The sequence below is a fragment of the Nomascus leucogenys genome, chromosome 19, assembly GCF_006542625.1.
Source record: "Nomascus leucogenys isolate Asia chromosome 19, Asia_NLE_v1, whole genome shotgun sequence".
Classification (NCBI taxonomy): domain Eukaryota; kingdom Metazoa; phylum Chordata; class Mammalia; order Primates; family Hylobatidae; genus Nomascus; species Nomascus leucogenys.
In genome coordinates this window covers 10845809-10873370 of record NC_044399.1, presented here as the reverse complement: position 1 = coordinate 10873370, position 27562 = coordinate 10845809, and the positions used below count along the sequence as shown (strand labels likewise).

Below are 27562 nucleotides of genomic sequence, written 5' to 3'. Positions count from 1 at the left end.
GAAAATGAACGAATGAAAGAAACAACGCCTGGAATCCTATCAGCTTCTGCCAGGTGAGACGGAGCCAGCCTTTCTGGAGTACCTTTTCCGTAGGCTGAACGCTATCTGAGCCTTCTCTTACTTGTCCCTCACCAGAATCCTAAAAGAGAAATTGAAGCTCAGAGAGGTGAGTTAATTTGCCTGAGGCCACACAGGTAAAAAGGGACAGACAGGCCTGGAACCATGTTTCTCTGACTCCATTGCAAGTGCCCTCATCCCCACTGCTCGCTGCCTGTTCAGAGATAGGACCTTGACCAGCCCACCCTCCCAGCCTTGCAGCTCTGACTTTTGGTGGACTGGCCTCTTCCATGTTCACTTCTTGGAGGCTCCAACTTTGTTTAAGGCAAACGGAATATGACAAAGGCAACCGTGGCCATCACAGTGCCACTCTAAAGGCCGGGAAGTTTAAAGTGGGTCTTCATTTCACAATAAGGCAGGCTTTTATGGAAACTAAGTGTATCCCAGTATTCTAATGATCAATTACTTTAACTACAGTTTTCTTCTTTGTATGCTTTGTAAGTTTTTAGTTAATCATGATCATATACCACCTAATTACAAATGGTGGCCTGTGGATTAGTAAAATATCCCCCAAACTGGCTTTCTTCCTCTCTGCTGTGTCGCAAGTTCCACACGATCTTGCCCATGACTGCTGCAAGTTTCCCACCCACCTGCCTGCCTACATAGGGTGAAAGTAGCAGAGGGTAGTGCGGCCAGAAAGCCCTCGGATGGTATCCTATGTTAACACTCGCAACTACAGTGAGTCCTGGAGGACGGCACTGTGGTAGTTTCTTTGACATCACATTGCAAGTTAGTACAGGCCCTGGGCTTTCCCTCATCTGCTTTCCACTGACTACCCCCCACCCTCTTTCTGACCACCTGTATGCCCTTTTCCCTAGTCATCACTCATTTTTCCTTTTATTTACTTCCTACTTTCCCACTCCTGGCCTCGTTCTGCCTGGAGGAATGTTCTCTCTTTCTGTTTCCAAACTCTGCTGAATTTTTGTTGCTGTTATTATTTAGTTTTTATTTCATAATCATAAACTTAACTCTGCAATCCAGCTAGGCATGGAAGGGAATAAGGAAAACATGGAACCCAAAGAGAACTGCAGTGAGAACACAAAGGTTATACGATACTGCAAGCAAATGGGGTGGAGAGGACAATATGGTTTGTCTGTGTCCCCATTCAAACCTCAACTTCAATTGTATCTCCCAGAATTCCCACGTGTTGTGGGAGGGGCCTAGGGGGAGGTAATTGAATCATGGGGGCTGGTCTTTTTAGTGCTATTCTCGTGATAGTGAATAAGTCTCATGAGATCTGATGGTTTTATCAGGTGTTTCCACTTTTGCTTCTTCTTCATTTTTCTCTTACCACCACCAGGTAAGAAGCGCCTTTTGCCTCCTGCCTCCTGCCATGATTCTGAGGTGTCCCCAGCCATGTGGAACTGTAAGTCCAATTAAACCTCTTTTTGTTCCCAGTTTCAGTTATGTCTTCTTTATCAGCCCCGTAAAAATGGACTAATACAGGGCTACTCTCCTGACCCACAGAAAGAATGGTCTGGTGGTTAAGATAAAACACAGGTCAAACTTACCAGAGTTGTCCACAATCAGCAATGGTGATCTTCTTGCTGGTCTTGCCATTCCTGGACCCAAAGGGCTCCATGGCCTCCACAATATGCATGCCCTCTTTCACCTTGCCAAAGACCACATGCTTGCCAATCAACCACTCAGTCTTGCCAGTGCATATGAAAAACTGGGAGCCATTCGTGTTGGGTCCAGCATTTGCCATGGACAAGATGCCAGGACCTGTATGCTTCAGGATGAAGTTCTCATCATCAAATTTCTCCCCATAGAGGGACTTGCCACCAGTACCATTATTGTATGTGAAGTCACCACCCTGACACATAAACCCTGGAATAATTCTGTGAAAGCAGGAACCCTTATAATCAAGTCCTTTCTCTCCAATGCTCAGAGCACGAAAATTTTCTGCTGTCTTTGAAAACTTGTCTGCAAATATCTTGAAGGAGACATGGCCCAAGGGCTTGCCATTGACAGTGATGTCGAAGAACACAGTGGGGTTGACCATGGCTGGTAGTATGGGGCTCCCGGCGGCAGTGATGTCTGCCTACTCTGTTAATTTCTTTTTTCTTTTCTTTTTTTTGAGATGGAGCCTCACTCTGTTGCCCAGGCTGGAGTGCAGTGGCACAATCGCAGCTCACTGCAACAGCCACCTCCTGGGCTCAAGCGATTCTCATGCCTCAGCCTCCCGAGTAGCTGAGATTATAGGCACACTCCACCATACCCAGCTAATTTTTGTATTTTCTTTTTGTTTTGTTTTGTTTTGTTTTGTTTTGAGACGGAATCTTGTTGCCCAGGCTGGAGTACAATGGCGTGATCTCGGCTCACCACAATCTCTACCTCCCAGGTTCAAGCGATTCTCCTGCCTCAGCCTTCCCGAGTAAGTAGGATTACAGGCATGCGCTGCCATGCCTGGCTAATTTTGTATTTTTAGTAGAGACGGGGTTTCTTCATGTTGGTCAGGCTGGTTTTGAACTCCCGGCTTCAGGTGATCCGCCCGCCTCGGCCTCCCAAAGTGCTGGCATTACAGGCGTGAGCCACTGCACCCAGCCAATTTCTGTATTTTCAGTAGAGACAGGGTTTCGCCATGTTGGCCAGGCTGGTCTCAAACTCCTGACCTCAGGTGATTCGGCCGCCTCGGCCTCCCAAAGTGCTGGGATTATAGGCATGAGCCACTGTGCCCAGCCAATGCTGCTAAATTTTAAGGACCCAGGCCACATGTCACCTCTTTTCCCTCATCCCCCTGCTGGAAGACATCTCTTGCATCAGGATTCTTTGAGTTCTCACAGTATGTTATCTGTGAATCTCTTCAGGCACTTATGTTTGTTGAATTAAATTTATTTGTGTTTTTCCATTTATACATTCACTCAACCATTCAACCATTGAAAATACACTGAGTATTCAATCAACAATTCCTTAAACACTTTTTGTTTCTTTTTAGAGACGGTGTCTCACTATGTTGCCCAGGCTAAACTCAGACTCCTGGACCCAAGTGATTCTCTTGCCTCAGCCTCCCAGTTAGCTAGGGCTACAGGCATACGCTGCTATCCCTAGCTTGCATCAACAATTCTTGACTGCAAACTCTGTGTAGAAAGAACCCATGCTCAGTTCCTTTTGTATTTACCACAGAACCAGCAAACACGATGCTCAAATTGAATATAGAAGGAAAGCAGGAGATAGGAAACTGGCCTGAGAGGAGAATGCCTTCCAGGGTGGGTCATGAGAGGAGAGGACTGAGGAGAGGCTAGGGAAGGTGGGACAGCACCAGCGAAGGCACAGAGGTAGGAATGGCATGGTCACTTCTGTGAATGATGCATCCTACACAGTTTATAGTTTTGCTGAACTGAAGCATTTGGAGAGTGGAATAGTAGAAAAGTATTCTTCATGGTTAATAATTGGAAATTACTAATTTACTCTGGACTAACAACAGACCCAAGGTTTTGGATGTCAAAAGCATTGAAAGGGAAATGGAAATATTGTTCTTCTCATGCATGTGAGGCAAGCACTTTGCTAAATATTTTGTTAAAGGCTAAAGGGGATCTAGAACTCAGTAAGAATCAAGCCTTCACTCAAGGAAGAGGGGACTTCATGGAGGATGAGTAGGGACTTCACAGGTGGAGAGGGGTGGAGAGGTGCTGTTCCACATGGGTGGAAATCGTCTTAACCAAAGAGGAATCAGCCAAGGGTGTTCCATTTTGAGAAAAAGAGAAGAGGAACACTGGAAGAAAAGTCTGAAAAGGGAGGTGTTGACATCTGTAGAAAGCCCAGATTCCAGGCTGAGGATTTCACGCACAATCATAGGAGACCCAATGAAAGTTTTTGAGCAGAAAAATCACATAAAGCATCACAGAGCCACTTCTATTTCACTAATGGGGAAAATGAGATTGCCAGGTATGACATCAAGGTCCCCTGCCAAACTGGCAGAGCCAGAAACAAACTTAGCTTTCCAGGATCCTCCAAGTCATTTCTCGGGACCACTGTTCTCAAACATATACATTTACATCGTATATATTTTTGCAGTGACTTACCATTTACTTCTAAGTGCACTTCTGAGCTGTGACCAGAGCTTTCTCTTCTGAGAGTCTTTCATAGTACACTGGTGAATAATTTGTGTTGGATGAATGCAGTATCTTTCATCTGTAGATCTTAAGAAGCCTTAATGACAACCAAGCTTCATTAATTCTATTTTGTGTATGAGGCAACTGACTCACAGAGGGGTTCAGCAATTTTCTCATTCACCCTGGGAATTATTACCAGAACCATGAATGAAACTTAGGATGAAACTCTATTTCATAAACCATTAAACCCTGTACCCTTTATAGTAGAGGAGTTTACAAAGATAATGACACCTTTGTATTGCGAGTTCATTCCTTTATTCTGTTATTAAATCCTGGCTTGTGTGGAACAGAAGCAACTCACTACAACAATGCCAGCCTGTGTTGCTTGGCAGCGTGAAGCGAGATGGGAAAAGTTGTTATGTGTCTTATTGGTGATGGCTGGACCATTCACAGTTCGTTGTTTTCACCCATCCGTTCCTTAATTCATTTATTCACTCCATGTGCATATATATGAGTCCTTATTACATCATCTGTAAAATGGGCATAGTAATATTACCGTAAGCAAAAGGCTGTTTCAAGAATTAAGATAATCTCTATAAAGCGTGCTGCCTAGCACATAGTTAGCCCTTAAAATAATAGTTATAATTAAAAGAGTAATTACAAAAGCCACATGGTCAAAAGACAAAAATGGTCCTTTTCCAGCCCTAGCTATGGGTGGAGAGGGTAAAGTTGCATCTGAAAGGTGAATTAATTCTTGAGGAAGAGGCAGATCCCTCAAATAAAAAACTGAAACTTGAGGAGATGGATCTCAGAGAAAAGAAGGAGGCCTGGACCCTCAGTCTGGGTGAGGAAGCATCAGGAGGGCTAGCAAGGCATTGCTGGGTAGTGGATGTCAAATAGACCATTGGGAATGAAGAGACAGAGAAAAGAAATTCATATGAAACAGAGTGGAGTTTCTAAGTTCTGCAGAGCAAGCTATGAAGAGTTATGGTACAATCCAAGCCTTATCCATTGACAGGCCAGCCTGGTTAAATGCCCTGTATTTTCCGTGTTTATTTTTCCATTGTTCTTCCTTACTATTGAACAAAAGTTCCTGTCCAAGTTCCTGCCTGTCTCACCTGTGCTCAGGACACACTGGGGACTCTGTTAGAAAGGAGCAGTCAACCCTGGACGGAGTCGCGTGGCAGCAGGAGTCACAGCAGGAGTTCCCTTGGGGACCAGCAAGCCCAGGGAACCCCCTTCCACGGCTAATTTGGGATGAGCTTAGCTGAGAATATTAGGAAACTGCCATTTCCTCATAACCTGTTGCAATTCCAGTATTCTGTGTGACCTAAAAACTGGGTTGGAAATCTTCCTTAACACAGATACAAAACCCAGAAGCTGTAGAGGACAATATCAACCGATTTGACTGTATAACAGGTAAAAACAAAACTGAATGACAAGCAACAGATTGGAAAAAAATCTTCACAAACTGTAACATATTTTAATATATTCTATTATAATATAACAAAGAGGAATATCCAAAATACCTAAGGAGCTCCTATAAATAATAAAAAGAGACAAAACTAATGGATAAAAAATATAAACAGGTAATTGGAAAAGAAATAGATACACAAAATGCCTATCTTCAGTAGTAATTAAGGGAATACAAGTCAGAACAAGATGGCGTTTTTTGCCCATTTTATTGACAACAATTAAAAATATTTATAATATTGAATACTGGGAAAGGTGAAGGCAAATGGGCAGTTTCTTCTACTCATGCTGAGAATCTAAATGGGTAGCGTCTTTTTAAAGGCCAGGTTGAGGCCTGGCTCTGTGACTCACCCCTGTAATCCCAGCACTTTGGGAGGCTGAGGTGAGTGGATCGCTTGAGCTCAGGACTTAGACACCAGCCTGGGCAACAAGGCAAAATCCTGTCTCTACAAAAAATACAAAAATTAGCCAGGCATGGTGTTGTGTGCTTGCAGTTCCAGCTACTCAGGAGGCTGAAGTGGCAGGATTGCTGGAGTCTTAGAGGTGGAGGTTGTAGTGAGCCAATATCTCTCGTGCTACTGCACTCCAGCCTGAAGGACAGAATGTGACCCTGTCTTCAATAAATGAATAAATAACAGGTTGGCAGCAACTGTATTTACAGTATGCCTACCCTTTGTTATGATAATTCCACTTTTAGGAATCTATACTATTCAAATATGAGGATACGAGGATGTCAATGGATCATTTTAACAGTGAGAAAATACGAATAATATCTAGCATTGATTGAGGGCCAGCACATTTCTAAGCACTTTATAACAAATATTGTGAGGACAGCGAGATACAGAGGAGTTAGGTAACTTGCTCAGGGTCACACGGCAAGTGTGTGTTTGGGGCAGGATTTTGGCAATTGTTTCTTAACCACTATGCTCTCGAATAGAGAATAATTACAGTGTGGCACATCCAAACTGGGGAGTAGAGGACAGCAGGTAAGCGGAATGAAGCAGATCTCTTGCCTGTAGACATGGACATGCCTCTAGGACATATTAGTAATGGAGGAAAAAAACCAAGTTACCAAACACCATGATATGGTATAATTTCATGTCTGTGGGGAAAAGGTAATGTGTATCTATAATACATACGTATGAGGATGGCCAAAGGCCTTGAGTGATACAAGAATGTATGGGGAAATACAGTTGGAAGAGTAAATTTTAGATTATGTTCCATATATTTCTGGTTCGTTTGAACTTTTACAAGAACGCATTTGTGCATTACTTTTGAAAACAAGAATTGTTGTACTAACCTCCTCCTTACCCCATCCTGCAAAAAGGTTTAACTCATATCAGCAGATTCATTTTCTCTTCTTCCAGGTAGACAATGGGATAGGTCTTGGGTAAAAATCTTCTGTACCATGGCTTTTTCTGTTCCATATAAATAAGTGTATGTAGAAGATGCCCAGGATATATATCTTGTTGATCACTACTCTTAAAATAAGGTTTTCATATCCGGTATTTGGACCATGGCTTCCTGTTATTCCACCAAGCTACATACAAATATACAACCAGTCAGAATTAATTTGGAAACTGAGAACCACAGTGTTTTGTTTTCTTTTTTTCTTTTTGAGACAATCTCACTCTGTTGCCCAGGCTGGAGTGCAGGGGTGTGATCACAGCTCACTGCAGCCTTGGCCTCCTGGGCTCAATGGAGGCGGCCTCCAACTCAGCCTCAGGGGTAGCTGGGACTATAGGCACAGGCCACCACGCCCCGCTAGACAGAGTGCTCCTTTTGCCTTGCATATTATTTTGTCATAAGAAAAATAATCCATAATCATAGATTATCTCATTATTTTGCTCCAATGCATAAGTGGGAGTGTCTAGCTCCCTCTGTTCTCCTGGTGGCCTCTGTGGAGGTCTGAATGAGTAGCTCAATACACAGACTTAAAGGACTCTCTGGACGTGAAGTCAGTGTTACTATCTGAAAGGGAAAAGCTGTATTGGATGGATCACCGGGGCCTCTTCCTGCATGAGTCCAGCTAGGGGTGGTTTTAACTAACCTAAAACCAAAGAAGAGGCTCCAATTAATCCAATGGTTTGGATCAAAATGCAACTTTTACAGGGCTAGGGCTTTACCCTATCTTCGGGTTTATCTCTAACATGCCAGGGAGACAGTTCTTAACATTCTTATTACTTAATGGATATCAGATTGTTGCTTTTCGGAGTGGTTTTTCCGTTTTTTGAAATTTAATTTGTTCTTAAGCATCTTTACAGAAAAAAAATCACATTTATTTAAGAAATACTGTATTCTCTGGTTCTTATAGCTGCTCATTTTACATAGTTTTAGTGTGTACAAACGATTTTTTTGTTTCATTTATTTCTAATATACCTTCTCATGTACTTGTCAAAATTTCATGTTTGACACAGTCTAGATACCTATCAGGATTCTTGCTGTTAATGTGACGGCGCCTGTTTGGGTTACTCAGTTGTTGGACAACTGGGCCCATTCCCAGGTTTTGGTCATCACGAACATTGTGAATAGCCTTGCTGTTAACATCTTTCTGCAAGTTCTCCCCCTTCTTCGCCCTTTGGATCATTTCCTTGGAAATGTACTTCCTTAAATGGGTTTACTGGGTCAAAGGGGCTCTATGAACGGTTTTATAGCTCTTGGCACATATTTTTCGGATTGCTCCCTGGGCGGATCTAAGCGATGGCACCGGCCGCCGAGAGGGCAGGAATGCGGAGGAACGGCCCCGATAACCACCCATCTTCCGCCCCCCAAAAGGAGAAGACCCCGCGAAGGCCTGCGGCTGGAAAGCGTTTTTCCGGTGCTCTCTCGTTCTCTCGACGTGGTTAGTGTCTACGCCGGGCAGAAACGCTTTCAGGATCCCAGGCCCTCCTGCCCCAGGACTAGGATTCCACCCGCCTCCGCTCATTCGGAATCCCAGACACCCAGGGCCCCCTCTCAGGCTCGCCTCGAAACCCCCGGCCCTGCGGCCCCTCGGCGGCGCCGAGCTCGGTCGCTATTATTTGGGCGCGGGTGAGGCGAGGCCCGCATAGCTGCGCGCTGAGTCAGCTGGGGCCGCAGCAGGGGACGCGGCCGGGCTCCCCCCCAGCGCACCGCTGCGTTGGGCCCGGAGTCTGGGATTCCGCCTCGGGGCCGCGGGGTCGTCCCCCGGGTAGTCCGCGGGGTCCGGCGGGAGGGGCAGGGGGCGCGCGGAAGGACCCGGCCCGGGTGCGTCTCCCCTCCCCCAGCAGGAGCTCGGCCGTGACCGCGCGCCCGGCCATTCGCCTCAGAGAACCTCGCCAGGGGGAGGACGCGAGGGCGGGCGAGGAAGGGGCGCAGAGGAGAAAGCGGAGCGGGACAGACGCAGGAAGGGAAAGAAAGGAAGGAAGCGCGGTGCGCGGGGCGGGGCGGAGCGCGCGCAGGGCGGGCGGGGGCGCGCGCCGGCGGCTGCGGGCGGAGGGGCTTGTGGGTAGCGGCGGCGCGCGGCCGGAGACGGGCGACCGCGCGGGAGTGTGTGCGCCGGGAGCTGGCTGAGGGACTGCAAGGCGGCCGGCGGCGACCATGGCAGCGGGCCGGCGGCGGCCGTAGTGGCCCAGGCCTGGGCTTCAGCCTCCCGGGGCCCCAGAGGGCGGGGCGGTCCGGGCCGCGGCGGTGGCGGCGCCACTTCCCCGCTCCCGCCGGAGGACTCCTGCAGGCGCTCGCTGAGGACCAGCGGACCGGCGGCGCGAATCTGACTGAGGGGCGGGGACGCCGTCTGTTCCCCGCCGCTCCCGGCAGGGCCGGGCCGGGCTGGGCCGGGCGGGCCCCTGGGAGCAGCCCCCAGGCGGGGGACCGCCGCGGAGACTCGAAGTCGGAGCTAGAGGCAGGCGGTGGGCCCGGGTGGAGTCCCGGCCGAAGCTGGTGGTTCGGGGGCGGTGCTAGGCCCTGAGGCTGCCGGACTTGAGCGCGAGGAGCCTGAGTGCGGGTCCGGCGGTGGCGGCATGAGCCGGCCCCCGCCGACGGGGAAAATGCCCGGCGCCCCCGAGACCGCGCCGGGGGACGGGGCAGGCGCGAGCCGCCAGAGGAAGCTGGAGGCGCTGATCCGAGACCCTCGCTCCCCCATCAACGTGGAGAGCTTGCTGGTAGGTGGCCGGGGCCTGGGAGCTTGCTCGTTGCAGCTCACACCTCAGATCCCCTCTCCGCCCAGCCCTCGGTGCCCGTCCGCCCGTGGGGAGGGGGAGGTCTTGCCCCACCCCGCCCTGCTTCCGGCAGCCGGGGCCGGAGACCAAACGATTCTGCCACCGAGTTCCAAGAGTAGTGACCCGCCTTTGATTCCTCCCTCTACCTCCTGCTGGAGCCGGTGTCATCCCCGGCTGCTCCTTTCTTGCAGCACTGGGAGGAAAACACCCCTCTTCTCCTTCCGCCTGCCCACTCTGGGGAGGTGGGTGGAGAACTGGCCATCCTTCATACACCAGGTTAGCTGATTTGAAAGTGTCATGCTACGTGGGGACTTGGTGCGAGCGAGGGAGAAAGAAACCTGATGCTGTCCCTGTTGCGAATACTCATTGGGGTACATGACAAAGAGCTGCCCTCACTCTCTCCTTTTAGTCTGAAATCTTGGAACACAGCTAAAGTTTTGCTGTTTTCACTTGCGTTTGAGCAGTCCATACTTGCCAGTTAGTGCCTTTTAATTGCTGTAAATTTAATTCCCTGAGATTATTGCGCCAGAGCCAAAAAATCAGTCTGAATTGTGGAGTGGAATAAATCTCTCCTCTTCATTGCGTCTCTTTCCTAAAACGACCTTTGAAATCCAGATTAATAGCACCGTAAAGGCTACTAATTGGCTCTTGGTTAAGAAAGGAGCATGTTTTACAAAATAGAAATGCACCGTGGAATGCTGGCTTATTTCTTATTTTTGTTAGGATAGACGATTGTATTTCGCAATTTGAGTAGTGTGCAGTGAGATACATTTATGGGAAAAGGGGGTGTGGACTTTTACCCTGGGGAGGGGAAGAAAAGTGAAAACGATACTCTATATTAAATTGACTCTGGAAGACTAGAATTAGGGTGGGAGAACCTTAGATCCGTTAGACATCCTGTGCTGGAATGCAGTTTAGTTCTGTTCCCTCCTGGGATAAACCTTACTGTATGATGAGAAAAACTGCCTCCTCCCTTTTCCAGGGACGGACGGACTGACTTTTGGTCAGAGGCGGTTGGTTATCCTTTGAGGTTTCAGGCATCCTTTGCAGAGTGACTCAGTCCTGTTTGGTCAAAATGCAGGAACTGACTTTAGCTGTATAGTGTGTCTTTCTGCACAGTGTACAGAAAGTAATGAGTGATGTGCTATATTGTGTCACGTGTTTGATGTTTTACTATTTTTCGGATTAATGTGTTGTTCCTATGTTTTCATGGGAGCAGTCTTTGAAAGTCTTTAATCGGGAGTAAGATTGCTTGCATGGATGGCATAGCTTTTCCTAGGCTAAAGCGGAGACTCTGGGCTGCACTCCCAGCGTTTTCACTTTGGTATTTTGCTAGCAAAACTTTGACCTAAGGCCAGAAAGTTTAGTTAAAAATAGTACAGCAAATCTCAAGTATTCATCAGGTTCATACTAAATCCTAGATGGAAACGTTTTGCAATTCACTTTGATATCTTAGATCTTTAATGATATTAATCATAATTATAGAGTTATTCTGAGCTTGAATGTAAGGTAGCTTATACATGTAATATGATCATGCATTTTGTTTTATTACTTTCCAAATTATTAAAATGGAGGCTATTTTTAAAAGTGAAACATCTTACATGCTCAGGACACAGTTTATTCATTTAGTACTTATTACAGCCAAAACACACTTTTATTAAGGTGACACGTTACGGATCTGAGAATTGACATCAGATGCTGATGACTTGACAGACTTATTGCTGCTTCTAGTTGGTTAAATATGCTTGAGGTGCAGTAAACCTTTCCAAGCCAAAATGCGTTCCTTATTCCTTTGGAGCAAGGTTCCTGGTGCTTCTGTTGCAAATTGACAAACTAAATTAAAAATTTTTGGCATAATAAATTAATTTTAAATTATGTATATTTTATTTATGAAATATTAGAATGGATTTTTTATTGTGGTAGCGTATACAGAATTTACCATTTTTAGCCATTTTTAAGTGTACAGGTTAGTGACAGGCATTAAATACATTCACATTGTTGTGCAACCATCACCACTATCCATCTCTGGAATCTTTTCATTTTTCCAAACTGAAACTGTAAATTAATGTTTAAAAGAATGTTATAAAAATTATATTTCCTGAAATACTGACGAAATAATGGCTGGTATCACTTTAAAGATCTGAAACCTTAGCATTTAGGTTGCATTTCACAATTGGTCATTGTTTTACTGCGTATGACATTTATTTTTTGGTTTTGACATAGGAAATACATGTTTTGTCTTTAACAGAAAATTTAAAGGAATGTAATTTAAAGCAAGCACAGCTGCGACACTACATTCAGGAGCTCAGAAAGTACCATTAAAAATTGTATACTCCTAAGATGACAGAAGAAGATGAAGTACACCAGAAATGATTGTATGATGCTTTCAGTAGGCTAGGCCTAGAAGGTAAAACTCTGTAGGAAACAAAGTTATATGAGATAACGTGTAAAGTGCTTAGCCTAGTGCTTGGTACATCACAGTGCTCATTAAATTTAGTTCACTTCTTCTGTGCACATTTAGCATGTTATTAGTTAATTGCTTTAAATTTTCTTTTCAAAGGAAAATGGTTTTATTTGCAACTATTTCTTGCTGCATAATTTTGAGTGAGTGGCATTATCATTTGAATTTGTCATCAGAAAAGTGCTAGCAATCATTAGGCATAGGTAGAGCTGGATTCCAAGACTAAATCAGTGTAAAGATGACATTTGTTTCTCTGCAAAGGCTCATGGCTTTATGTGGGTCCTTAAATTAATCTGAGAAGAGTATATCTCTTTTATGGTTGCAGATTGTGAGCCGCTTAGTATTACTTAGAAATAGAGTTTTACTTCTCTACTGCCTCTTTTTTTTTTTTGGAGGCGAGTCTTCAGTAATATGCTTTTGTAGTGTTTGAAACCTTTGGGTAAGTACCTATGCTTTGTTGTCAAGACCAGCTTCTCATACTGCTTACCTATTATGGTAAGAAGAATTGTGTTTCAGGCTTTGCTGAAGAGGTGTTTTTCTAAAGGTCTGTGCTTTTTGAGTGTTGATTTATTTTAATCTTTCAAAGAGTAAACAGTCACAATAACCTGTAGGACTCACGCTTGGGTAAACTCTTACTTAAGACTTGTGTGAATGGGCAAAGGTGATTAAAAATTTGTTTACAATTTTCAGTGGCATAGAACATAAAATAATTTGATTGATTTCATTATACTTGTAAGCTATCTGACAATATTATCTCAGTGCTTAGACTCTTTCAGCATGCTGCTGGTTATTTGCCTAATTAAAATAAAATTGTATGTGTATTTTTCCCATCATGTAATAAGTAAGAACATTATAAAGATACAATAAAAATGAAATAGAATAAAAGTTAAAAGTCATTTTATATATTTTCTTCTTTATGAAGAGTTTGGCATTTATAGTGTAAATGTGACTAGTTTACTTTAAAACTTTCATGTTAATAGGAAATATTTAAAGAAAATGAGTTAGCTAGGGAGATTTTTAAAAAAAGGTGATGTATGGAACTTACTGTTGATGTGAAGCAAGTGCAGGTCCGCAATCCCTTATCCACAATTTTGATATATAAAAACCCCTAAAAACCAAGTTTTTGGTGAAATGTATTTGATGATAACATCTGACCTAATCTGACATTAGAATACTTGTGGTCTAGTCATTTCTCTTGATGTAAATAATAATGCCTTTTGCTGGAGGAATATGAATGTATTTGATTTCAGGGTGCTGCCCAGATTTTTAAGAGCGTTTTAGGGAGTACGCAGTGTATGTACTGTGTACCATTCTAAAATCCAAGAAATTCTGAATTCGGAAACATTTTGGTCCCAGGGTAAGGCCAATGTAGACTAAGTAAGGAAATATGGACTTACATACACTTCAGTAGTTGTAAATAAATAGTGGATAATTATCTTGAAACCTAGCTTTTTTGTTTTTTATTTCCCGAGTCTTGATCAGATAGCCCTTTTTTTCCCATTTTGAATTCTAAAAATATAGTATGCAAATATAAGTTATGAAGCATAAAAACATATTCATGAAATCGCCACACAAGTTAGTAAGTGGAACACTAGCCTGTAGAAGTTACCTGTGTACTGTCGCCGCTGCTGGATTCAGTCTTCCTGCATCCTCTCTCATCTGCTACCCTGAACATTTTATTGTTCCTTTGCTTCATTTCATAGATTACTACATTTGTGTGTATCTCTAAACAATATTGTTTAGTTTTACTTGTTTTTTTAACTTTATAAAATGTCAACATTTTAATGTGTTCTTTTATGACTTGCTTTATTTACTGAAAATGGTGTTTCTAAGATTCACTAGCATTGTGGGTTATTCATATTCTCTGCTATGATAATCAGTATAGCTCCAGTCTACTTAGTGGATATTTACAGTTTCTTTCTTTTTTTGTGTGTTTTTTCTATTATGGAAAATGTTGCTAGGAGCATTTCTGGAGCTCATGTGAAGAATTCCTGTAGATTAGGGTATATATCTGGGAGTGGAATTGCTGGATTTTAAGATATACTATGTTCAGTCAACTTAATATAATGGATAGAGTTCAAAATTTTCCCCATCATGTTATTATAGAAAATTTCGAAGTATAGTAAGGGTGAAAGAATCGACAATGAACATCCATATATTTACCACATAATTAATATTTTGCCATATTTGCTGTATTTTCTTTATCTGTCCATTCCTTTATCCATCTATCAATACATCTTTTATTTTTGGTTCACTTAAAGTAAATTGGAGATATTAGTATACTTCACCTTCAAACACTTCAGTATGTATTTAATTAAGAAGACTTCAATATTTGTTTAGATTTTTTAAAGATTAAATTTTCATGCAATGAAATGCACAGATCTGAAATGTACCACTGGTGAGTTTTGACAAATGCACACACCTATTTAATGCAAATTCTTGTAAAAATACAGACCATTATTACCAACTCAGAAATCTCCTTCACACCTTTTCAGCTAATTCCACACACCAGTTTCTTCTCTTAGAGGCAGTCATTCTTCTGATTTTTTTTTTTTGCAGTAAATATTACTTTGACTTCTATACTTCATAAAAATGGAATCATATAGTATATACTTTTCTGTGTCTGGCTTCTTTAACGCAGCATTGTTTCTGAGAGTTATCTGTGTTATTGTGTGTGTCAGCAGTTTGTTCCTTTTTCTCGTTGCTGAATTGTCTTCTGTTATATGTATAAACTGCAGTTTGCTTGGATATCTCATGTTGATGCATACCTGGACTAGTTTTCAGTTTTTTGTTTTCAGAATGTACAGTGGTCCCTTGGTGTTCTCCGGGGATTGGTTCCAGGATACTTGCCTTATAGTCTGCCTACGTACCAAAATCCAACGACGCACAGTCCTTTTTATAAAACGGCATTAGTATTTGCATGTAATCTGTGCATATCCTCCATGTACTTTAAGTCATCTCTAGATTACTTACAATACCTAATACGATGCTGTATTGTTTTAGTTTGTATTTTTTAATTTTTATTTTTTCCAAATTATTTTTGATCTACAGTTGATTGGATTCATGGATACAGAGTGCTGAGTGTATTATATATTTTGGCTTGATTTTTTTAAAATATGGAGACAAGATCTTGCTCTCTTGCTCAGGCTGGGATGTGGTGGTGTAGTCATAGCTCACTATAACCTTTAACTCCTGGTCTCAATGATCCTTCCACTTTAGCCCCTGTAGTAGGGACTATAGGCGTGTGCCACTGTGATTACCTAATTTTTATTTTATTTTATTTTTGCAGAAATGGGGTCTTGCTGTGTTGTCCAGGCTGGTCTCAAACTCCTGGCCTCAAGTGATCCTCCAGCCTCAGCCCCTGAAAGCGTTGCATTAGAGGCCTGAGCCACTGCACCCAGCCTGCTTTGGCTCTTAATACAGTTGCTATGAAAGTTTTCATTTCTTTTGGGTAAATTAAATACCTTGTAGTGGAATTGCTAACTCATAGGGCAGATGTATGTTTACTTTTTAAGAAATTGACAGCCGGGCATGGTGGCTCATGCCTGTAATCTCAGCACTTTGGGAGGCCGAGGTGGGCAGATCATTTGAGGTCAGGAGTTCGAGACCAGCCTGACCAACATGGTGAAACCCCATCTCTACTAAAAATTAAAAAAAAAAAAAAAAAAAATTAGCCAGGCGTGGTGGCATGCACCTGTAATCCCAGCTGCTTGGGAGGCTGAGGCAAGAGAATCACCTGAACCCAGGAGGTGGGAGGTTGCAGTGACCTGAGACTGGGTCATTGCACTCCAGCCTGGGCAATAAGAGTGAAACTCTGTCTCAAAAAAAAAAAAAAACAAAAAAAAAACTGCCAGATCTTTTTATGAAGTAGTTATACCATTTTACACTCCCACCAACAATATATGAGAGTTCCAGTTGCTCCACATCTTCCCCGACACTGCTCTTTAAAATGTGATTTCGATTTGCATGATTTGCATTTCCGTCATGACTAATGATGTACTTTTTCTTGCGCTTACTGGCCATTTATATATTTTCCTTTGTGAAGCATCTGTTCAAAGCAACATACCTCCATTTTTGCCCATTTAAAATCATTGGGTCATTTATTTGTATTTATTATTGAATCATACAAGTTCTTTTGTATATAAAGAGAACACTCTGTCAAATAAATGTTTTGTGAATGTTTTTTCCTAGCTTATGATGTATCTCTCTCTCTCTCTCTTTTTTTTTTTTTTTTTTTTTTTTTTTTGAGGTAGAGTCTTGCTGAGTTGCCCAGGCTGGAGTGCAGTGGCACAATCTCGGTTCACTGTAACCTCCACCTCATGAGTTTAAGTGATTCTCCCTCCTCAGCCTCCCGAGTAGTTGGGATTACAGGCATGCCCCACCACACCCGGCTAATTATTGTATTTTTATAGTAGAGACAGGGTTTCTCCATGTTGGCCAGGCTGGTCTCCAACTCCTGACCTCAAGTGATCCACCCGCCTTGGCCTCCCAAAGTGCTGGGATTACAGGCACAAGCCACCATGGCTGGCCCCATATCTCTTTTTTTAATCAAAATTTTTAATGGTTATTGCTTTTCTGCCCAAGTAATTGTTGCCATCCCCATGTCGTGAAGATATTCTCCTTTGCTTTTTTCCAAAAGCTTTATGGTTGACTTTTACATTTAGGTCTAGGATACATTTTAAGCTAAATTTAATGTGTGGTGTGAGTTAGGGGTTGAAGTTAATTTTTTTTCTCCACATAATTATCCAGTTATCCAGACTATCCAGCACCATTTAAAAAAATTTAAGTTTTCTCATTGGATTGCTTTGGCACCTTTGTTAAAAGTCAGTTTGCCGACAGTTGGACTTTTAAATTTGCTTTTCTACCACCTTAGTAGCTATACTGGATCGTCAGTCCTGGTTCTATTGTTTAACCCATCCTCAATTCAAAAGTCATTTCTTGGCTGGGCACAGTGGTTCATACCTGTAATACCAGTGCTTTGGGAGGCTGAGTTGGGAGGATTGCTTGAGGCTAGAAGTTTGAGACCAGCCTGGGCAACATGGTGAGATTTCTCGCCTCTATAGAGATAAAAAAATTAACCAGGCATGGTGGCACAAACTTGTGGTCCTAGCTGCCCAGGAGGCTGAGGCAGGAGGATGGCTTGAGTCCAGGAGTTTGAGACTGAGTGAGCCGTGATGGTGCTGCTGCACTTCAACCTGGGTGATAGAGTGAGACCCTGTCTCTGGAAAAAAAGTCATTTCTTTTTGATTTTATCTGTACCTGAGGGAAATGACAACCAACTATGGCTGAGAGGGAAACATAGATTTTATTTTTTGAAGTGAAGAAAGATTCGTCATTTTTTAAATTATAAAAATAATATGCTCTCATTGTAGAAAATTTAGGGAGCATAGAAGGGTATAAAGGCTAATGGCACTTAATCTACAATCTCCTTCCTTAGAGATAATCACTGTTTAAATTAACATTTTGGTTTATATATCTTAAATTATATATATTTAAAAATTACACTATTCATGTGCTTCATCTTTTTTAATATTTAATGAATCTGAGTTTTATATAGTCACAATTATCAATCTTTTCACTGTAAAGTGATTTCAGGCTTAGTGGTCATGTTTAGGAAATTCTCTATTACCAGGTTTATGTCATCATATACCTGACTTTTTGTTCTCACATGGCTTTATTTTTATTGATACTTTCACTTCATTTGGAATTCTGATGGAAAGTATGAAGTGGGGGTTCAAAGATTATATCAGGAGATTGAGATTTGTCTAGGTATTAAATTTCCCAAAATATTAATTGGGAGTTTCTGTTTACATCTCTTTATTATACTTTCTATTTGGAGAGTGGTGGTTGGAGTGAGAAAGAAGGTTTAATGATTAAGGTCTAATGATTATAGGTTAGGTCTCTATTTGGGCCTCTTGAATTTCTTCATGGAAATACTACTCTACAACTATACTTAAAACTCTAATTTGTGCTAACATAACATATTTTATATATATACATATATATAGGCTGTTAGTGATAAAGATTACTGGTGGAGAGAATGTGGATGACTCCGTGCAACTTACAGCTTTTAAAAATAATAAAAGAACATTTTCCTTTGGTGGACTAGCATGTGGAGCTTACCGTTTAATAAATTGATGTGAAATCATGGTACATTTGGGGCTCAACTAAAACTATACTCACTTTATCCTTAATTGGAGCCATTTTTCTTTCCTCTCATCTGTACTCCTCCCCCTTTAAAGTATTATTAAATTATATTATATAGATATTCTTGTAAATTCTGCAGTTAGGTTTTCTAAATGACCCTCACATATCTTTTCAAGAAGTATTTGGGTCACAATACTTAGCATTTCTCTCATTCCCCGCCTTCTCCTTCCGTGTGTGTGTGTGTGTGTGTGTGTGTGTGTGTGTGTGTGTATCAGTCAAAGGGAACTATTTGGATTCATTTTTAGTTCATTGTCAATAATATTTTGGGGAATGTTTCTAAGTCCAGGAATGATTTTATGGTTTGGTACTTCATTTTGGTAAGGTATGGGCTGTTTGTTCAGATAGCTAAAGTGCTTTATAATTTTTTTTGTCATAGTTGATTGACCACTTATATTCAGTGTCTGAATTCCTTTATTCTCTAAAAGAGTTTCACCTCAGATTTCTTTAGTTATAAAGCAAGTGATAGACATTTTATTTTCAAGGGATTATAGACTTGGAACAATTTCTAATGTTTAATTATTGAGGTTTCTATGCCATGGAAATGAATTAGCAAAGTGTTCTCTAGCAGTACTTTATTTAGATAGAAATGGGCCAGAGCAGGGTGGGTATTGTCTTAATTACCTGGATGACTGTGTTGACGAATGCTTAATATGCTAAGCATTGCCTTCATATATGCTTCTTGGCTTTTGAGTTTATTTTTATTTAATGCACAGAATATGAGCTCTTTTAGGACAAGAGTCTTTTATGTTTTCCTATTCTGTAAATATTTGTTGAATGAACTAACAATTTTTTTTTTTTTTTTTGAGACGGAGTCTCTGTCTGTCGCCCAGCCTGGAGTGCAGTGGCACAATCTTGGCTCACCGCAATCTCTGCCTCCTGGGTTCAAGGGATTCCCCTGCCTCCGCCTCCTGAGTAGCTGGGACTACAGGTGTGCACCACCACGCCTGGCTAATTTTTTGTGTTTTAGTAGAGATGAAGTTTCACCATGTTGGCCAGGATGGTCTCAAACTCCTGACCTTGTGATCCGCCTGCCTTGGCCTCCCAAGGTGCTGGGATTACAGGCTCAAGTCACTGTGCCCAGCCTCTTTTTTTAAATAACAGGAGTGATAACCTGTAGAAATATCTCTACTTGAAGAGATATTAATTAAAATACTTCCCAGATAAACATTTTGATATGTGTTCCTGTCACTAAGTTCTTATCTATCCATAGGAAAGAAGATAAGTAAACATCTATATATGCAGGGAGGATGGGTTTAGAAGTAGAATTAATTTGGAGGTCATGTAGGAAAAGCAAATTGTGATTTGGATATTTTCCGGATTGTGCTGAAACAGTTTGTCTTGGAAAGAATTTAAGTGAATTTTATTCAGTGTTTTAGGTGAAGTAAAGATACCTCATGGGGGCTGAACAGCTTTTTATTATTTATATGTGTCATTTTTCCCCCTTCTCCTTAATTTTTTTCTGGTTAAACACATTTACTTCTTTTTATGTACCTAGTTATGCCCTTGTTGGAATTGCACTTTATGAGCAGGGCAGATGAAATGCTGGTGGTGTGTTCACAAGGTGAAATCCTCTAAAATAGCGTATTGGCTGTTATTAATAGTAAGGCAGTATTTTTCAATAATATTAAAAATTAAGTTAAAGGGCATGAATTTTTTTGACAGGAATCAAATGTGTCATTGCAAGTCACAGTGACTTCAGAATTTGTCAGGTATTAAGCATTCTGATTTCTCACATGTTGATTTGGCTTTAAACTGTTTCATGTTTGTAGTATTTCTTTTTTTTTCCTAATACATGCAGGTGCTTTTTTTGTGTGTTCTCTGGACCATATTTAAAACAGTTACAGAAAGAATGGAATTTAGAGTTGTGATAGTTTTTCTTCTACGTCTACTAGTGGTATTCATTTAGCAGACAAAGAAGAGTGATACATAGTATCTTGCTTGTAATAAGGCTTTCATATTGGTTGAACAAATAAATACAGCCTGCAGATGTAGTGCAATTGACAAAATGTGTTTCAATCTCTTATTTGCTCTTAGAGTCAGCTCTGAAATAAAAGTCTGGTGGTTGAGAATGAGCAGGTATTGAATATATATAGTCAGGCATCATTGTTTACTAGCATTGCTAGTTCTTTTTATTTTCAACTGTTTTATTGAGGTATAATTTATACACCATAAATTTCTTCCATTGTAAGTATACAATATAATGATTTTTAGTAAATTTACAAAGTTGTGTAACCATCATCACAATTCATTTTTATCACCCCCCCCAAATTCCCTTGATCTTATTTGCAGTCAGTCCTGAATCCCAACCCCAGCCAACCACTGATCTGCTTTCTGTCTCTGTAAGTTTGTCTGTTCTGTAAATTCCATATAAGTGGACTCATAAAATATGCAGTGATATCCACCTGGCTTCTTTTACTTAACATAATGTTTTTGACATTCATCTATATTGCAGCATGAATACTATGTTCTTTTTAATTGATGAATAATATTCCATTGTTATGGATATACCACATTTTGTTTATGAATTCACCATATGTGAGGGCATATGTTTTCATTTCTCTTGGATAGATTCCAAGGAGTGGGACTGCAGGGTCATATGGTAAATTTATGCTTAACTTTTGAGAGACTGCAGACTGTTTTCTGAAGTAGCCCTACCATTTTACATTCTCACTAGAAATGTATAAGGGTTCCAGTTTCTCCATATTATCACAAAACACTTGGTAGTGTGTGTCATTGTAATTATAGGCATTGTAGTGCATTTTACCAATGACAAATGATGTTGGCTACTGTTTTATGTGTGTTTTGCTTGTTCTTTTGATTTTTGCTAATGTGTCATGAGTGTGTCCTAATTTGAATCATTATATTTAAGTTGTTTTTGTTTTGTGCTAGGAAATAATATGGTAATCAACTGGTGAAGGAGTTTTATTTTGTATACCACAGGCCAGTTCCAGTGTTGGGAATTCCAAAAATAGAATATGAATACAGATCAGTGCCCTCTGAACGTGGAATTATCCTACTGATAAGTGTTTACACCTGAAAGGCCTAGTTAATACTAAGCATTTTTTTTTAAACCTTGTTATGATACTTTTTGTTTCCAAGGAATGAATGAGTCTTACTGATCTGTGTAGGCTCTTTTTAAATTAAAGGTTTTTTTTTAAGAGATGGGGTCTCACTCTGTTGTCCAGAGTGAGCGCAGTATGATCATAGCTCACTGCAGCCTAGAACTCCTGGACTCAAGCAGTCCGCCTACCTCAGCCTCCCAAGTAGCTGGGACTACAGGCGCATGCCACTGCACCTGGCTAATGGGAAGGCCCTAATAATGGCAGTGGAGTCTACTAGTTGGGTTATTTCTGTTTTTGTTGTTGTTGAGACAGTCTCACACTTGTCACCTGGGCCGGAGTGCAGCAGTGTGATCTCAGCTCACTGCAACTTCCACCTCCCAGGTTCACGTGAGTCTCCTGCCTCAGCCTCCCGAGTAGCTGGAATTACAGGTGCCTGCCACCAGGCCTGGCTAATTTTTTGTATTTTTAGCAGAGACAGCGTTTTACTGTGTTGGTCAGGCTGGTCTCAAACTCCTGACCTCGTGATCCACCCGCCTTGGCCTCCCAAAGTGCTGGGATTACAGGCGTGAGCCACCGCGCCTGGCTAATTGGCTTATTTCTGAGCTACAGATGTTAAGGGCTTCTGACGTGCACATGGCTTTTTTGTTGTTGTTGTTCCATTCTGCTGTGTTCGTCTTCCATCTTTTGATTGTTTTGAACATGTTAGGTGTAAGCTTGTAAACTTATTTATTTCCCTTTTGTTGACTCAAATTTTATCTTTATACTTCTCTGTTAAAACAGTTACTAGTATTACTTCAATAACTTGGTTCATATAGAGGATAGATAGCTGTTGGTGTTTTAAGTACTATTGCACTTGGCTTTTGGCTTGTTTTTGAGTATTTATTTTAATTTGCCTTACAGATACAAAGGTTGCCTGTTCTTGTTCACAGGTGGCATTGGATGTTGACTTGGATATGTGCAAATTTTTGCATCATATCCAACATACTACATTCTTTTTGGGTGTTAAAAGTAGCCTTATTTGTGTGTTCTGTATCAGTTTGTGATTCTACTCTTGCTTTATATTTAGGTGTGACTCCTCTAGAAGTCATACTCAGAATATGCTTATTGAAATTGAAGTTTTCTTTTTGGTTTTAGGTTACATAAATTATTTTGAGTTTTTATTAAAGATAGCTATATGTGGGACCTTTTGCTTTTTTCTTGAGCAGTAAAGGAAACTTAGAAAATATTATTTCTTCTTCTCCCCCTCCCTCCTCCTCCCCCCTCCTTCCCCCTCCTCCTCCCTCCTCCTCTTCCCTCCTTCTCCTCCCTCCTCCCTTCTGCTCCTTCCTCCTCCTCCTCCCTCCTTCTCCTTCCTCCTCCTCCTCCTCCCTCCTCCCGCCTCCTGGTCCTCCCTCCTCCTCCTCCTCCCTCCTCTTTCCTCCCTCCTCTTTCCTCCTCCTCCTCCCTCCTCCTGCCTCCTGGTCCTCCCTCCTCCTCCCTCCTCCCTCATCCCCTCCTCCTCCTCCCTCATCCCCCTCCTCCTCCTCCCTCATCCCCTCCTCCTCCTCCCTCATCCCCCTCCTCCTCCTCCCTCATCCCCTCCTCCTCCCTCATCCCCTCCTCCTCCCTCATCCCCCTCCTCCTCCCTCACTCCTCCCCTCCTTCCCCCTCTTCCTCCCTCCTCCTCCCTCCTCCCCCTCCTCCTCCCTCCTCCTCCCACCTCCTACTCCCTCATCCGTCCTCCTACTCTCTCCTCCCCATCCTCCTTCCTCTTCCCTCCTCCATCCTCCTCCCCTCCTACTCCGTCCTCCCCCCTCCTACTCCATCCTCCCTCCTCCCCCTCCTTCTCCCCCTCCTCCTCCTCTCCCCTCCTCCTCCCTCCTCCTCCCTCCTCTCCTTCCTCCTTCCTCCTCCTCCCTCGTCCTCCTCCCCCTCCTACTCCCTCCTCCCCATCCTACTCTCTCCTCCCCCCTCCTACTCCCTCCTGCCCCCTCCTACTCCCTCCTCCTTCCCCCTCCTACTCCCTCCTCCCCCTTCCTCCTTCCTCCTCCCTCCTCTTCCTCCTCCCTCCTACTCCATCCTCCCCCCTCCTACTCCCTCCTCCCCCTCCTCCCCTTCTTCCTCCTCCATCCTCCTCCTCCCTCCTCCTCTCTCCTCCTCCTCCCTCTTCCTCATTCCTCTTCCTCCCTCCCTCCTCCCTCCCTCCCTCCTCCCTCCTCCTCCTCTTCCCCCTCCCTCCTCCTCCTCTTCCTCCTCCCTCCTCCCTCCTCCTCCTCCTTTCTCCCTCCTCTTCCTCCTCCCTCCCCCTTCTCCTTTTTTTGAGACTTTTTTGCGACGCAATCTCTCACCCAGGCTAGAGTACAGTGGTGAGATATCAGCTCACTGCAACCTCTGCCTCCTGGGTTCTTAAAAGTTTTTCGTTTTAAAACCAAAAGGAAAAGAAAGTGTATTAGCACAGTTGTCATGAGCTTCGATGCCTACAAGATCTAGTGAAAAATATGTTTTTGTATGTTGAAATCCCTGTAAAAGTATTTCATATGTTAAATATGAAAATATTAGTATGATTTTGAAAAATGTATCACCTTTTTCAGATAACTTTGTTGTTTTAGAGTTACAGTTTGTGGGATTTTTATCTCATGGCTAACAAAACTACATAACCTGTGGTCAAGGCACAATTCAATAATGTGAGGCTCTAGAGTGACATATGATAAAAGTATCTTTAAAGCCCTGAAGATTTATGACATTTTATCTTTTGAAATGTATCTATTTTCAAATAATTGCTGAATTAGAAATGTGAAATCTGAAACTAGGTGATGCTTCCTTCACTGACTGAATATATTTCTGCAGTTATCTTTAGAAGTGTGTTATGGATGATTTAGAAACATTTTTATCGGAAGTATTTTTCCAGTTAGAAACATTTTACAATCTGGTGATGAGAATTCCTAATTCCATAATACCTCAGTGTTGTACAAGATGCCCCAGCATTTCTAAATATTTGAAAAAAATGCAATTAATTTGAGACTTCATGAGTCAGTTATGACATGTTCATGCTAAAAATATTCTCAGGCATTATTTCTTGCTGTAGCTTAAACGGAATATGCAACTCATGGTTGCAACATTTAAAAATAGAATATGGATAATGTTTATGTTGTTATATTCAGGTTAAAGAAGAGTTTAATCACAAAAGCAAGAGAACATTTAAAGAATTTAATCACAAAAACGAGAAAATGCACCTAAAGGATTTTGCTGATAGTTTTGTAAAACAATTTCTGCTGCAAGCAATTTTTTTTTTTTTTTATAAAAATGGGGAGGCTGTAAAGTTATAAATTTTGAATGCTGGAAAACAGATTGTTTTCCATATTTAAGACATTTCCATAATAGGAGAACAGCAGATGATACAAATAAAACTAAATTTAGAACTAATAAAAGGAAACTCTAGTACAAAATTGGCTTGTAAAATTTTCTTCTGAGGGAAGTCATAAAATATAACAGTGAATAGAAAGAAGTTACTGTTTTTTTTTTTTTGGAGATGGGATTGTTATAAGCTTTTAGTATAGGGAAGTTTTGTCTTTCTGGATGATATAATGTCAATATTTGGTGTAGTGTTTTAATGTGCTTTCCCCTTCTTTTAAACAGAATTACTCAGTTTGACTCGTTAGATCTGTGAAATAAAAGTTTAAAAATCTGAACAATGCCTTATTTCAAATGATTTTCTATTAATAAAATTCCACCAAAGTACATAAAGAGGATCCCTGTTTGCTCTCATTAACATATGAAAGTTAAATTGAATTTTTTTCTTAAGAGTTTCCCCACCGAGGTAGTGAAGATGGGCAAAAAATGAAGGAAAATGACTTGAATTTTTAATTTCAAGTGTATTTTTAAAAGAGAGAGTAGTATAGTGGAAAGAACATTGGATTTGGAGTCAGAAAAGCTAAGACCGGTGTTAATTAATGAGATGTTCTAGTGATTATCTTCTTGATTGTGAGTAATTTATAGGACTATTTGCCTTCAAGGAGTTGTGAAGAATACAGTGAGAAGCTAACTATATGTGCTAGTGTTTTGTAAACTGTACAGAACTTTAGCTTTTTTACAGACAGTTGAAGAACTATGTGTATAACAGCCTGTGTTGTTTGGGTCTATCAATGTTTTCCAAAAGATACGTGCATACAAAATCAACCCCCTGATATTAGCCTGTTCCCCCCTGCCCAAATGTAGCATATTATTTGGTACATATTAGCTTCACTAAGTGTTAAATAAATGAATGAAAATTGTTGGCATTTTTGTGTTCTTAATTCAGTGAGTGTAATTAGTCACATTGGGGTGTTGGATGGATCTTTACAATCTAAGAGAATAGTAAGACAAAGTCTTGGTGGGGTTTATGGCTCATAGATAATGGACTTTGGGGATAGAAGTTTCTTATCAGAGATGTGGAAGGGAAGGGAGTGAGCAGCACCAGGGATAGAGGCAGTCTTCTTTTCACTGATAATCTGAATATACCATGTTCTCTATACTCTTTGCCCTTGTGTGTACCTGGATTGCTCTGTCTCCTTCTCTGCTTTATCAGCTTACCACAAAAACAAAAACAAAATAAACAAACTTCATTTTTTAAATTACAAAAGTAACATATGCCCCTTTAAAAATGGACGAGTGGCCGGGCTTGGTGGCTCGCACGTCTAATCCCAGCAGTTTGGGAGGCCAAGGTGGGCAGATAGCTTGAGTCCAGGAGTTCGAGACCAGCCTGGGCGACACAGTGAAACCCTGTCTCTACAAAAAAATACAAAAACTAGCCAAGTGTGGTGGTGTGCACCTGTAGTCCCAGCTTCTTGAGAGTCTGAGGTGGAAGGATTGCTTGAGCCAGGGAGGTGGAGGTTTCAGTGAGCTGAGATTATACCATTGCACTCTAGCCTGGGTGACAGAATGAGACTCCCCCTCTGCCTCTTTCTTGGCCATGTTCTCTTTCTCATTGAAGACACAGGCATGTGGCTCACAATCTTTCCCCATAAGGCTTTGCCACCATTTGTGGTGAATTTAGAGTTTATGTGAACAGAGGGCCCAGGACTCTGGCTTTATAGTTTCCTAATTTCATCATCTTCAGTTGTCTTTCTTTTCACTTAATTCATTCACTTAATCCCAATGGACCTCACCATTACCTGAAAATCGGCTTTACCTTTGAGGTCTTAAATGTAAAACACTGTCCTGGCTCTGACTCTGAACTTTTGAGATCTGTAGTTCCTTGACATCTCTAAATGGTTCCTTTAGTAGCAGGCAGGAACCCGTTTTCCATCACTTTAAACTTCTTGCCAGAATCCTCAGTGTTCTTGTCCTCATGAATTTTCATCGTATGTATCTGGCAAAACCTAAGTTCTGGATCAGTTTGTCCCTTTGGCCAACAAAAAAAGCATTTGTTGAGCAGTGATGGATAAAAATCACACACAATTACCCAGATTAGTGGTACTGCAAATTCATGGTCTCTAGTCCCTGAAAGAGCTGTCAGGGCTGCATTGCAATTCTTTTATTCTCCATAGGGGCTATTTTAATCGTTCTTTTCTTTCTTTAAACTTAAGAAAGAAAGTATCCTCCCCAGATGGTCTTCCCACTTCATGGGAAAACAGAACCCATGAAAAGGAGACCCCTTATATTTCCTGTTACTTGACTCACCAGTTTATCTCCTCCATAGCATTTGTTCTTCCGTTCCTTCTGTTTCAGTGGATGAGATGTTCCTCATCCTGCCTCAGGCTGATTCTCCAACTGTGCTCTGGGTCTCATTCTTTTCTTCCTGCTGATTAATGCTATGTTTTTAATCTCTCTCTTAATTCTGACTATTTCCCATCTCACTAATAAACATGTTCATAAAACAACCAAAATACCCCTAGACATAAGTCTCATTTCTTACTGCATGATATGGTCAGAAAATAAAAAACAAAACAAAAACGAAACCTCAGTTCTTTTTAGCTTCTGCCTACTCCTCTCACCAGCAAAACAAAGCCCCAAGCTTGTGTACTTCTCTGTTGTCTCATGTTCTGTTCACTTCTC

General features: G+C 41.7%; 1 protein-coding gene and 1 pseudogene across 2 annotated transcripts in view; one reads left to right on the top strand and one right to left on the bottom strand.

The window, feature by feature from the left end:
• Positions 1 to 1555: 1555 nt before the first annotated feature.
• LOC100593246 lies at positions 1556 to 2196 on the bottom strand (annotated as a pseudogene).
• A 6931-nt stretch (positions 2197 to 9127) lies between these two features.
• The window catches only part of ROCK2 (Rho associated coiled-coil containing protein kinase 2), a 169080-nt gene continuing 150645 nt past the window's right edge, over positions 9128 to 27562 (top strand). Inside the window, exon 1 of one of the 2 annotated variants that reach the window (XM_003272748.3) lies at positions 9128 to 9763. In XM_003272748.3, the coding sequence (XP_003272796.2) occupies positions 9623 to 9763 (141 nt within the window). In that variant the 5' untranslated portion in view covers positions 9128 to 9622. The remainder of the gene's footprint in view (positions 9764 to 27562) is intronic. The other variant, XR_004027072.1, reaches the window with a different exon arrangement.